The sequence below is a fragment of the Panthera tigris genome, chromosome A1, assembly GCF_018350195.1.
Source record: "Panthera tigris isolate Pti1 chromosome A1, P.tigris_Pti1_mat1.1, whole genome shotgun sequence".
In the NCBI taxonomy this organism is placed as follows: Eukaryota; Metazoa; Chordata; class Mammalia; order Carnivora; family Felidae; genus Panthera; species Panthera tigris.
The window spans coordinates 100,104,508-100,118,023 of NC_056660.1; the positions used below are offsets into that span (position 1 = coordinate 100,104,508).

Here is a 13,516-nt window from a genome sequence, read left to right on the forward strand (position 1 = left end):
CCATCTGGTTCATGTTACACTTTGCCTTGTCCTACCACCGGAAGCTTTACCAGACTGTCCACCCCTCGAGTGAGGCTGCCAATCTGGAAAATCAGAAGCGTTCTTTGAAGGTGGTGTCCGTGCTTTGGGTGGCTGGTGTGACAGTATACATCCCCGTTTTGCTTTATACCAGAAAATCCGAACACCGGAGTGCAGGAAATGATACAGACCCCTTGTCTCCCAACAGGATTTACGTGGATTGTCTCACAGACTTTGGAAACAAGCAGGTAGCCTTTTACTATGGGAAAGTATTTTTGGTTCTGATTGATACTCTTCCTTTAGCCACCTTAGTCTTTGTCTGCTTCTGGATGTCTTTCCTCCTCTTGGAAAGAAAGAAAATGACATATGGCGACATCTGGATTGGAGATGATGATTCAGAAACTGAAATCCTTAGAGGGGCCAAGTTCAGTATTTTATTAATGTGGCTGATCACTCCACTTTGGATTTCTCACTTTATCTTAGTCTATTTCTTAAAAGACTTGGCAGCCTGTGTCTTTTTTCCAGCTGTTCTCACAGCACTCTCTTCAGGTTTCTCGGCTCTCAGTCCTTTCCCGCTTATGTTGGTGAATTACAAAATGAAGTTGGTGTCCCTCTGTGGTCCCAAAGAGGAAGAGCCCACACCACAGCCTGCAAAGGTTACCCTTCCTCCATATGCTTAATGGAAAAGAACTCCGTTGTTTTTTTTTTTTTTTTTTTTGATTACGTTTTTATTTTAATTCCAGTATAGTTAACGTATAGTGTTGTACTGCTTTCAGGTGTACTGTGCAGTCATTCCATACATCACCCGGTGCTCATCACAAGTGCCGTCCTTAATCGCCATCATCTGTTTCCCCCACCCACTTCCCCTCTGGTAACCATCGGTTTAAAACACTCAGTTTTGGGGCACCTGGGTGGCTCAGTCCATTAGGCGTCTGAGGTTCATGATCTTACGGTTCGTGCGTTGGGGCTCCGCGTTGGGCTCTGTGCTCACAGAGCGGAACCTCCTTGGGATCCTTTTTCTCCCTCTTCCTGCCCCTCCCCCACTCTCTCTTACTCTCCCAAAATAAGTTAAAAAACATTTTTAAAAATCTTTAAAAAAGCTAAAACACTCAGTTTTAATAGCGGGGAAGCAGGCCCCAGTCCTAGAAGGTGCAGCCGAGGCTTCCCTAGCCCTCATCCTAGACAGTTTCTGCAAGGGGGCTTAAAGACCCCCTTCTCCCCGAAATCAGAGCTCTGAGGGAAATGGTAAGAGGATACGCAAACACTTACTTATTAGAAGCTGAAGAAAAATAGGCATCCTAACATTTGTCCTTTGGGACAATGCCAAGATTTTGAATATAGAAATTCTAGAGTGACTCAACAAAGGAACATAGTCTGGAAATAAACTCATTGTAACAATTAATATATAAAGTATGTACTCTCTGCAAGGTGTTGCATTCAAAAACAGCATACTGTTGGGGCGCCTGGGTGGCTCCTTTCGTTAAATGTCTAACTTTGGCTCAGGTCATGATCTCAAGGTTGGTGGGTTCGAGCCCTACATCGGGCTCTGTGCTGACAGCTCAGAGCCTGGAGCCTGCTTCAGATTCTGTGTCTCCCTCTCTTTCTGCCCCTCCCCTGCTCACACTCTGTCTCTCTCTCTCTCTCTCAAAAATAAATAAATGTTAAAAATGTTTTTAATAAAAAAACAAAAACAAAAACGGCATATTATGGACACTGAGGATGATACTTCCTAGCGGAATTCCTGAAGGTGCTTGACAGTAATCTTGTGTTTTCATCTCGTGTTTTTCTTAACATGCTTTGCCACGTATTGAAAATCATTAGTTAAGCATGCAGCGTTCAGTTTTTGCACTTTTAGTCATAGTACCTCATCTCAGCGGGAAACAGACTGTGTTCATTTTCCTTTCTCTAAGTGTCTTTAGTAAATTAGGGATAGATGAAAGCATCGGATCAAAGAATTAGTGCTTGCCAAATCATAGTCTGCGTATATGCACAGACATGCAAATATTTGGTTGCTGAGCCTACCATGCTTGCTTAATTGCCTACATATCAGAGAGTACTCTTCTTCAGGAAAAAAAAAAAAAACATTTATTTTATGGAGAGTTTATTTCCTCTTTTGGTTATTAAATTGGTACATTCTAATTGGAAGAATTGATAAAATCTTCCCAATAATCTGATTTCTGGACTTGGAGTCAATAAAAATAAGCATATTATAGACATAATTAAAAATACATGGCCAGGATTTTATTTTTCGCAGTTAGCCAGGATAGCCATTTGGACTGCTTCAGATTCAGTGAGTAATTATTTTAAATATCTTCTAACGCATACGTATTGTATAAGCATGGGATTTTACACTAATTCTCATTAGATTTTTACATTTTTTTCATTCTCCTCCTTTACTAGTAGACCTGGGATTTATAATACTGTAGTTCTAGTGACTGGATATCCCTAGATTGAGATTCTTGCTCTAAAAAGGCTGCGTCTAAAATTATAAACCTGGATCTCATTAACAGGAGAAACTTAGAACATCTTTGTGGCCATAAAGTGCTATGGAGAAGAGAAATTTTAAAGTAACCAAGGCCTAAATTTTGTAGAGTTTTGTAGGCCGGCATCTGTCCCTTGTATAGCAGTGGGAATTAAAACATACACACACACACACACACACACACACACACACACACAGGCTTAAGACCTCGTAGTTTTCTGGGTGGTCTTCATGGGAAATGCTTACTGGAGTCCACGGAGGCAGTTTAATCAGAAGGGCACTCGGCATGGATCCTGTATAATGAAGTTAACATCTGTGGAGGTGGGGGAGTGGGGAAGAGGTCACCATCTTTTAATTAAGTGCAGATGTAGCCAGGGCTGGGATGAGCCATTGATCTTAGGTAGCAGTTCTCAAATGTGGTTCTGGGACCAGCAGAATCAGCGTCACCCAGGAACTTGTTAGAAATGTAAATTCCCAGGCCTCCCACCCAGGCCTTTTGAATCAGAAACTCTTGGGGCTGGATCCAGAAACCTGCTTTAATAAGCCTTCTAGATCATTCTCATGTGGGCTGAACTTTGAGAACACTGGTCTTGCTTGGTAGTTTAATCTTTACAAACACTGAAAGGTAGGAGAAGGAAGCCAAGATAACAGGCCTGATGTAGTCCGTAATGGTCTCTGTGCAGAGTGCTGTTGCGTCTACTCCTGTCTAAAAGGGAATCGAGATTGTCATCTGTGTTCCATACATTCTCGATAATAATTGCCAAGCAGATCCACTCTAGAAATCAAACAATCTTTGCAAAATCAAGAGTAAAGCATGACCACTTCAGGTGCGCCAGAAATTTTGGAACTTGGAATTGGATAGTTTCCTGTACATAACTGAGTAGGGGATCCAGTTCCAAAATTATTCCATAGTTCCTTTCCAGAAGCCAGTGCAAGACACGACTGGCTACAGTCCAGGCTCGATCTCCCAGTGCTAGAAATGTTTCCTTTTTCTTCCCAGATATTTTCTTTTTGTTTGGGCCTCATTAGGTCATAGTTTTGTCCTTGTAGAATTGATAAGTTTTCATCTACCACAAAGAGTAAATCATATTCTCAGTGAATGAACAACATTCTAATTCCCTTTTAAAAACTATTTTTCTCTTTAACTCTCTCTCAACCTCCATAAGTCATTCACATTCCTTGTGGGATCAGGGTGGCAGATGAGACAGGACTGTCATGGAAGGACCCTGGAGAGGGGTCGGAGATGGTCAGGACTGTCCTGAGATCCTGGTTTGATTTCAGGGGGGTTCCCACTGCCGTATCAGCCCACACAGAATCTTCGTGTTAGGAGATCTTCTGTTCCTCCTTCCAAATGCAGGATTCCCATCTTTGGCTCCTGGAGGATCCTTCCCAACTTCTAGATGAACAGTTTCTTGCTGGTGTGGTTATGATCTCAAAAAGCAGCTCATTCCACTTAAGCCCATTGCAGTCGCCATTGGTAAGAAGTCTTCTGAAATGGGTGTTTCTGAAACTTCCTCTAAGATCTGCCCTTGGAGTCGAATCTTCCTTTTATATGGTGGCTCTTTATAAAATTATGAGAGGGAGAGGATATTCTCTTCTCCAACTTAGATATTTCCTTAGCGTTGCCACATGAGACTGAGTTTTCCGACCACCAGCTGTCTTGACCTCCTTATTCTGTCTCAGTACATAACAGCTTGCCTCTGGCCTTCTTAAAAGTGGCATGTAGAACCGAATATGTTATCGTTTTCTTGTGTTTATGTGTGTGTTACTATTTTTTCTATTATACATTGTTTTGTCTTGGGCAGCTATTATAAGCATAGATTTCTCTCCTTCCTCTTTCCAGAAAGAATTTCAAATATTAAATTTCTTTTTATAATATTTATTTACTTTGAGAGATAGAGAGTAGGGGAGGGGCAGAAAGAGAGGGAAAGAGAATCTGAAGCAGGCTCCGCGCTGTCAGTGCAGAGCCTGATGCGGGGCTTGATCTCACAAACCATGAGATCATGACTGGAGCTGAAACCAAGAGTCAGAAGTTCAACCAGCTAAGCCACCCAGGTGCCCCATCAAATATTAAATTTATGTTAAATCTCTCTCTCTCTCTCTCTGTCACACACGCATGCACACACACACACACACACACACACACACACACAGATTTAAAAGTGCCTCTAGGCTTAAAAACTAATATCTTATCAAGCTCTTAGGCTCTAGTGTAAGTTCATTGTCAGCTTTTAGATTTTAGAAATAATGAAATGATCCCCCAAATTATTTGCAAGAATTTTGAACTATAAGCTAATGCTCAAAACTACAAAAAGACCAATCTTTATGAAGATTTGTCAGAGCAGCCCTGACCTCTGGAGTTTCTCCAGGGTGAGATTCTCCAATATCTTACCTAGCCTTTTGAATAAGACATAAGGAAGGATCATCATAATCATTTCCTTTGAAGATGAAGTCGAAGTATTAAACCAACTAGCTATGCAATATAATGTTTTATGGACCAATTCAGGGATCTCTTTGGGTAAGGGATGGTAGGTGGAAAAAGATCTGTACCCTTTTGTATCATGATGATGATCATGCCTGCTATTTTTTCTATTTAGACTCTGCTGGAGAGGAGAAAGGGCAATTTGTTTGGCATTGCAGTCTGTGAGCACCCAAAGTGATACAATTAAGGGCTAAGGATGTGTGTGGAACTCTGACCTAGTTGGTTCAAAGACATGCCCATGTTTCAGAGCAAGCCGGAGGGCAAACTAGAAGAGTCCCAGAATTAGTAGGAAATAGCTTGTCTGAGCTGCCTTTCTCCTACTTAATAGTACTTAATTTTGGCCAAACTATTCTTGTATTTTCCCATCTGTAAAATGGAAAGAATATGATTGCAAACCATGATATATACCCTCTGCCTCCTCACAGAGTTGTGATAAATAAAGTCAGATGTAAAAAAAATTAAAAGTGACTTGAAAACATCAAATGTCTGGGGCGGCTGGGTGGCTCAGTCAGTTGAGCGTCCAACTTCGGTTCAGGTCATGATCTCAAGGTTGACAAGTTAGAGCCCCATGTCGGGCTCTGTGCTGACAGCTCAGACTGGAGCCTGCTTCGGATTCTGTGTCTCCCTCCTTCACTCTGCCCCTCTCCCACTCATGCTCTGTCTCTGTCTCAAAAATAAATAAACATTAAAAAAAAAAGAAAACGTCAAATGTCTGATACAGGCACAGTTTAACACTGCAGTTTTGGCAAACTGGGAAAAGGGAGAAAAGCCAACTGAACATCAACAGCCCCGGCTGTGTGTCTATGAGGCAGTTATAGAACCTCTCTGAGCCTCGATTTCCTTATCTCCACAAAAGAAATTATAAAGATATTTGTCTTTCAGAGCCTTTATGAAACATAAGTGGGAAAGTAGATGTAGAAGCACCCAGGCCCTGGGTGTAAAGTTTGTTCCAGACCGAGCACCAGACCTAGACCCCAGTGCAAAGTTTTGCTTCACTACTGTTCCTGTGGGCAAACAGGAAGTATCAGCAGCCCTCCCCTAGGAGCTAGAGCAGCCGGGTTAGTTTGTTATGGTGAAGTCTCTTGCTTGATGGCAAACATTCACTTGTATTTTCTCCAAGCATGCCAGAAAATGTAATACTCTAAGAAAATGTGCTGTGTTTACACTCCAGCTTTGGAAATAATCCCCTGACCACCCCAGCTTACCCCTCGACCCTTCACCCTTCAAGACCCCTTTTTTTTTGGAGCACAACAGCAGTAGGTGTTCAGTTGGTGTTCTCTATCTTTCTGGAAATTCTGCTCAAGAACTCTCCACCTTTGCCCACGCTGTAATCACTGCCTGGGACACCTACCCCCCCCCCCCCCCGCTGCAGCCCTACAGCTCCCCTCACCATTCATACCCTCGTTCCTCAGTGTACAGCTTAGACCTTACCCATCCCAATCAGACTGCCTCATCTCCAGGGTCTAGGTTGGCTGTCTCAGGATTCCTGTGTATTTATTTCTCTCAGCAAGGACTACATTTTATTGTCATGACTTGTTTGCTTCTCTGTGTCACCTTGGACTGCGTGCCCTGTACGGGTGTGAACAGTGTATTATTACCCAGAATTTACCTACAGGGATAGTTCATAAATGAAGAAGTGGATGAAATCTCCAGAGCTCATGCTTTCTGCCTTAACCCCTCGTGTATACTTCTTGGCTCTCCTTCAGTTGCCTCTTTCCAGTAGAAATTTCTTGCCTCTATCATTTTTCTCCTTCAAGACTGGGCATTTAGCGACTGCCATGCTTCTGGCCACTGTTGAATCAAAGAGTCAAAGAAACTGAATCCAACATTTGGAATGAGTTGCTTCCTTGCCAACCAAGCTACTGAGCCAAGTGGGGACGACATTTCATATATTTCACTTTTTTCCACCCATGCCTTCCAGTACTTAGTGTATGATTTGGGAGGTTGGGGGGGGAGGTCTTGTTATAATAAAGGAAGTAAGTCCAGTATCGTATGTGCAAGCTTTCAAACTGAAAATGTATCCCAGTACAGATTTGGCTCTGTGTGTGTGTGCGTGTGTGTGTGTGTGTGTGTGCGCGCGCCCGCACGCGTGTGTGTAGGGATGTAGGCTGCTATGTTTTCCCAAGTACTGGTGAGTTAAAGAGCAAAGAAAGCAGCTGTAATGCAAATCGAGTGAGGTTACCTCATCCCCGACAAAGTACTCTGCTCATTTATTTTGACAAGCCCAACTTGGGTTTAATTACCAAGCCTTGTAGCAAACTGGTAAACGGAGCAGTAGTGACTTTGGCAGAAAAGGAGAGATCTGTGTAATGTGAGCCTCCAGAATGAGTCCATGCTGACTCCTTGTAAAATGGAGTGAGGCAATTCTTTTTAAGAAGAATTTCGGTAGAGCAGTTTAAGTAACGTGTGACTGTAGTCACAAATCCGTGAGTCTTTTATGAGCCAGGCACACCGGAATGTGTCCATTAAGTCAGGGTAATTTCTCACAGAAATTCTGTTGGCCCTTCCAAGCTTTTTCCACTGATGATGCCATCATCCAACAGACTTTTGGAAGCCTTCATTTTGAATTACTTTTAGAGCCTGTTTTCAAGTCACAACCAAAAAGTTCAAAATATCACCTGAAGATCAGCACAGTACTAGAGTGAGGGAAGGCTTTTTTTTTTTTTTAATAAATTGCTTGCCTTTTATTATCCAGTTGGTCTTAGTTACTTTGAGCTCTTGCCCCAGATTGAGTCTTCCCTCGAAGGAAACAGTTGGACCATCCCTGAGGTCCCCTATGAGAGGGTGACATGGTGTTGATAGACCCAGTAGGGCCATGAGCCCCTCTGTACACTTTAATAGGCACTTGGAGGGACTTCTGTTCCTGGCAGATCATCAAAACGCCATGAGAATAGAAAAACTCCTTCCAGACATGGTGAACAGTTGGTGCTCAGGATGTTGTTCTTTATCTCCTCTAGCTGAGCAGCCACTCAGAGTTTGGGTGAAGTTTCTCCCACTACTTTTGGAGCATCAAAAGAAGGGGGAAATGTGTCACCAACAGGTTCTGCACAGCCTCCAGGTCCCAGCCGCCTAGCCTCATGTCTCCACATTCTACTCTTTCACTTCTTTTTTCCCTCCTGTAAATTTTCCTACGGAAGTTGGTAGCACTCAACCATTAGAACCTGTTTCCTTTACCTTTCTCTGCTCTGTCACTCACTGACTACCTTCCGTCTTCCATCTTTCCCCAGACCTTAAAAAAAATTAAGCACAGAGCCTACCTGCCTCAGTGAGTGACAAACTGAAAGTTGCTGGCATTGATAAAGAGAAATGAAAAGCCCGGCTGAGATTGAAAGGGAATGATTTCAGCCAGTCAACAGTACCCAAGGTGGACAGATCTTGTAAGAGGTGTGTTGGGGCGCTGCTCAGTCGGTTAAACCTCCAACTCAGGTCATGATCTCACAGTCTCATGAGTTCAAGCCCCACGTCGGGCTCTGTGCTGACAGCGCAGAGCCTGCTTGGGATTCTCTCTCTCCCTCCCCCTCCCCCACTCACATTATCTGTCTCTCTCAAAATAAAGAAATAAACGTAAAAAAGAAAATATTAGGTGTGTGGGGTGAAGGGGGACAGCATTACAAAAGAAAGCCCTTAGGATCTCAGAGAATCTGGGACAGGTGACTGCCGCTTGGAGGGTGAGGGCTGATGGGGAGGGGGAACGGAACAAATTTATAAATGACTGGGTTTCGAGATCTCAGAGGGGCCCAAGGCCAACTATGATGCATAGCAATAAAAATTTCATGTAAAGGATTTTAAGCTCGACTGCCCTTTCTGGGGAGGCTGAAAAATATTTTTCACCTAAGTGCAAACCCACTCTGGTAGGCCCTGCATAAGGTTAGCTCTCTTGCATCCAAGCTGCTAGCCTGGCCAGATGGAGGGTGGCCTTGGTTTTGTGTGTGTGTGTGTGTGTGTGTGTGTGCATGCTTGCACTTGACACAGCTGGCACCCTTGCCTCTGGTCACAACAGTGAAGTGGCTCCCCGTAAATCTCACGTAAATCTCCAACACCGATTTCAACAAAGCAAGAACACTTCCTTCCTCCAGGGTGAAGTGAAGGAAACACAGTCCCCACCTTGCAACATTTTATGACCTTGGTGGAGGTTTTCTTTCTCTAGACCTTAGAGCAAATGGAGGCTCCACAAAAGTATGAATCGTAACAAGCTGGTAAATTTTTTTTTTGTAAGAAATTGTTGCTGTTGTGGCATGAGAATTTAAAACAATCTCAGAATACAAATTTGATCTCGGAATACAAATGAAATAAACATGATTTGTCAGGAGGCACTAACAGAAAGGGGTGATGATGGTCCTTATTGTTTCATGCTGAATTCCTTCCAAGGATCACACACTCAGATGTCCCCAAGGCCAGGCAGGGCTCAGTGAGGAGAGCAGAAAAGGGGAGCTGGTGAACTGGGGAGCACAAGCCTGTCTCTGAGGCAGCTCAGCTGTAGCCAGTTGTTGTCATGGGGAATATGGATCCGTGTTGGCCAGAACTTCAGATATTTTTAAAGCAAAGCCAGAAATCCAGAATTTTATGTGAAATCACCCAAGGTCTGCAAATTGGCAACTAACTCGGTTTTTTTTAAAAAAACATTGCTAGGGCCAGACACATCACATCTGTGGGCCAGACTCCACTCACAGGGGCATCCTGTGTGTGTCCTCTGTAGCTGTGTATTCCCTTAGAGCATGTGGTCAGGAAAGGGGGCCCACTGCTTTCCACTGTGGGCTGGTGTGTGCAGTGGGACGGTGTCCCTAGAGCAGGATGAGAAAAGTGCCCGCAGCCCAGCTCCGTTTCCTTATCGTGTTGGAAGACTATCCGCAGCTGCTCTAAGCTGACCTCATCCCTTCCCATCTCATCCCGAATTCCTCGGAAGGGAGTGTCCAGCCATGCCAGGTGCCCCGTGGAAGGGCAGATGCAGAGGGCGGGGGCAATGTCATGATCCCTTGGGACAACTGTAGCCTCGCTGTCTACTGAAAAGGAGCAATGAATTTTGGGAACCTGGCCGGATCGGTGAACCATGGGCATTTCTGCACTTTTACAAATGAGGACGTAACACTTCCAAGGTGGCCCCTGGAAAGAGAGAAGAATTGAAACCAGACAAAAGGAACTGGGAGGTAGAGAAAATAAGGCATCTTAAGGAGATGACTGCATCTGGAAGCCCATTTGGAGTAGAGAAGGGTCCTGGATGCCTTGACCCCTTGATCTGAGTGTGGACCACCCAGCCCATTGAGATAATTATGTGCAGTGGCTGAGGTCTTCCTCTCATGAGCTGGAACTCATAACTTGTGTTCTAGCCTACGGAATAGAGAATCTCACTGCTGGGGCGCCTGGGTGGCTCAGTCAGTTAAGCGTCCAACTTCAGCTCAGGTCATGATCTCAAGGTTTGTGAGTTCGAACCCAGAACTGGGGTCTCTGCTGTCAGCCAGACCCTGCGTTGGATCCTTTGTCTCCCTCTCTCTCTCTCTCTCTCTCTCTCTCTCTCTCTCTCAGCTCCTCCCCCACTCTCTCTCTCTCTCAAAAATAAATAAACATTAAAAACAAAAAAAGAATCTCACTACCATCTCCAAGTGTAGTGTAAAGATTGTCTGCTTTAACGTCATGCTTTATATCATCCACTGGCTGTGTCCCATTAGAATGGCTGCACTAGAGTGGATATTGCTCTTTATATCATCAGAACACCTCAAATAGGGGCTCACCGATTACTTGTTAATTTGCTTCAGTAAGACGTGTTCATACGCGTTTTATATGTGGTCTGTATTTCTAGGTACTTAGAGATCCACTCTATCCCTGGCTTTGATGCATGGTTTTCTGCTTCTTCTCCCCATGTATCCATGTTTCTGGTGATATGCTTTTGTCTGTGTGCCGTCCTCACCCCCACGATTATCATGTGTTCACCAAGACCATAGGATTAGAGTCTGTATGTCAACAATTCAACGTGGAGCACAGATGTAGCGAAAAGAAATTAGACTGGAAGAAAGTCTGTTAGCTGACGAGCTAGAATCCAGATAGTCTGGGTTGTCCCAGAATCCACCAGAATGGAAGAGAAAGTTATTTTGTGTAATTTGCAAGTATGAGTGTGTATATTTTTCTCTGCACATCTTTGTGAGGATTGAAGTGATATATTTTTGTACCAAGCAGTTTACTTAAGGACCTCTTTTAAGATTTCTTATAAACATTAAGATTTCTGGATATGTACATATCTATCTATATATACATATATCTGGGATATATATATATATATATATAACAAATATTATATTACTAGATATAATATATAAATATATACTAGCAGCATGTATTAATAGTCATTATTTAAAGTCCATTATTTATTAGGATAATTAACATAATTATTGTGAAACTATTACAATTTTGTTAATATTAATATGTAATATGTAACCTTGATTTGCAATATTATATATGTATATAACAAATACAAATTAATTTTCTTTTCATTTTCATTTTAAACTTTAATGTGATTTCAGAAGAACTTTTAGGGGTACCTGGGTGGCTCAGTCGGTTAAGCATCTGACACTGGCTCAGATCATGATCTCGTGGTTCATGGGTTCGAGCTCCACATCAGGCTCTGTGCTGACAGCTCAGAGCCTGGAACCTGCTTTGAATTCTGTGTCTGCCTCTCTCTCTTCCCCTCCCCCACTCATTCTCTCTCTCTCTCTCTCTCTCTCTCTCTCTCTCTCTCTCTTTCAAAAATAAATAAACATTAAAAAAATTCTCAATGGGTAATCTCATTTGAACATGGTAGTAACATCCTAATCCTTTCTTGGATCAGCTCTGTATCCATTATAATTAAAAATATGTGAAAGGTGCATGAGTGGCTCAGTTGGTTAAGCATTCAATTCTGATTTCAGTCAGGGCAAGATACCAAAGTTCATGGGTTCAAGCCCTGCATCAGGCTCTGCCCTGACAGCACAGAACCTGCTTGGAATCTTCTCTCTCTGCCCCTGCACCTCTCATTCTTTCTCTCTCACACACACAAAATAAATAATAAATAAGAGAATACATAAAACTTATAAATAAGCTTAAATATATGTGTAAAAACGGTATATGCATGCGGGAAGAGAAGAAGAGGAAATACTGAGAATTAAATCAGCTGATGGTTCTGAGTTATGGATAGCAAGTGATTCCCTCCCCCCGTTTATTGTAATTAAACCATTTGTGTCACTTAAAAACAAACAAAAACAACAACAAGAATGCCTCAAAATGAGAAAGCAATGCCCCCGGAGTAAGAGTTGCATTTTCAAAAACAGGCATTTTTACACTCTCAGTCTTACACTTATGAAACCCATTTTTATCAGCCTGGATTTATTTCCACTTTCCAATAATGTATTCCTTAGTCGTCTTATTTCTTGGTCTCATCAAGATACCCCTTGATTAGAAAACCGAACGAGGGAAAAACTAAATTATTTCCGACGCTCCAGTCTGCGTACCTAAGATAGTTTCTGTAATACCAAAGACAAGTTCCTGGAAGTGCGGTCTTTTTCCATCTCCAAGGCGGCTGTGCGGGAGATGCTGTGCACTAAGGCACCGCCAGGAGATCTATATTTCTGTTCTTGACATCTGTAGGTGCCACTGCCACCGCCAATGGTGATGATGATAAGTGATGGGAAAATGAACTGGGAGGTGATGTATCTTCCTTGACAGATTTAAAGGATTGCCGCGGGCAGCCCCGAGGCAAGTGCTGACTGAGGACATTCTGGCGCCTGCATGGGTCACCGTGGCACAGACAGGCAAAGCTGTGAAGAGCTGGGAGCAGTGCGCAGACTCTGTGCTTTCGATCTCTGCCTGGATCCTTTTTGTGCATTGGGGGTGCGGGGGTGGGGGAACTGGACGTTGTACTATAGAGTCTGAAGCATCCGTTGCTGTGGGTTAGTTGGTCTCCGTCGTGTACTTGGGTCATTCCTGTGGGGAGCCGGTATTTACGGTGCCGTGTGCAGCTTCCAAGGCTATGACCGCAGTAAACAGGGGAATAGGGTGAATATCCTACAATTTTGAGGCTTTCACCCAGGGTGCGGTAAGTGCTGGTTGTGGGCTGGGTGCCTCCTAATATTGGTCAGCGGGGAAGTGTCTGACCTGAGCTATGGCTCTAGCAAACCCAGGCAAATACAGACCTAGGTGAAACAAAGGACCCTGGCTGCTCCCTGGGGAGCCTGAGGTGCTGTGCTTCCTGCTTCTGGAAAGCCAGGCCTGGGGTAATATCCAAAGAGAGGAAATGAGCTAGCACCCAGTTACCCTACTCATTTTGCTGGTCTAAACAGACCTAGGATTTTTGGTTGTAAAACAGCTAGTAACCCTTTGGCTTTTCTTTTTTGCTTCTGTCTTTTCCAGAGCTTTTATAAAGATTTGACTTTACTCAAAATGTGCAAAGAAGAATAATGGAAGCCCCTGAATACCTGGATTTGGATGAAATTGACTTCAGTGATGACATATCTGTAAGTCGTACTTCTTGCAAACAATGCTTCAGGAGGTTCTTCTGCCTTTACCTGTAA

General features: G+C 43.4%; 1 protein-coding gene across 5 annotated transcripts in view; it reads left to right on the forward strand.

Moving 5' to 3' along the window:
- LOC102972582 (synuclein alpha interacting protein) overlaps positions 1-13,516 on the forward strand; it is a 156,986-nt gene that overhangs the window by 67,938 nt on the left and 75,532 nt on the right. For all 5 annotated transcript variants that reach the window (XM_007086852.3, XM_015539623.2, XM_042982746.1 and 2 more), the window contains one exon: positions 13,356-13,459. In XM_007086852.3, the coding sequence (XP_007086914.1) occupies positions 13,403-13,459 (57 nt within the window). In that variant the 5' untranslated portion in view covers positions 13,356-13,402. The remainder of the gene's footprint in view (positions 1-13,355; positions 13,460-13,516) is intronic.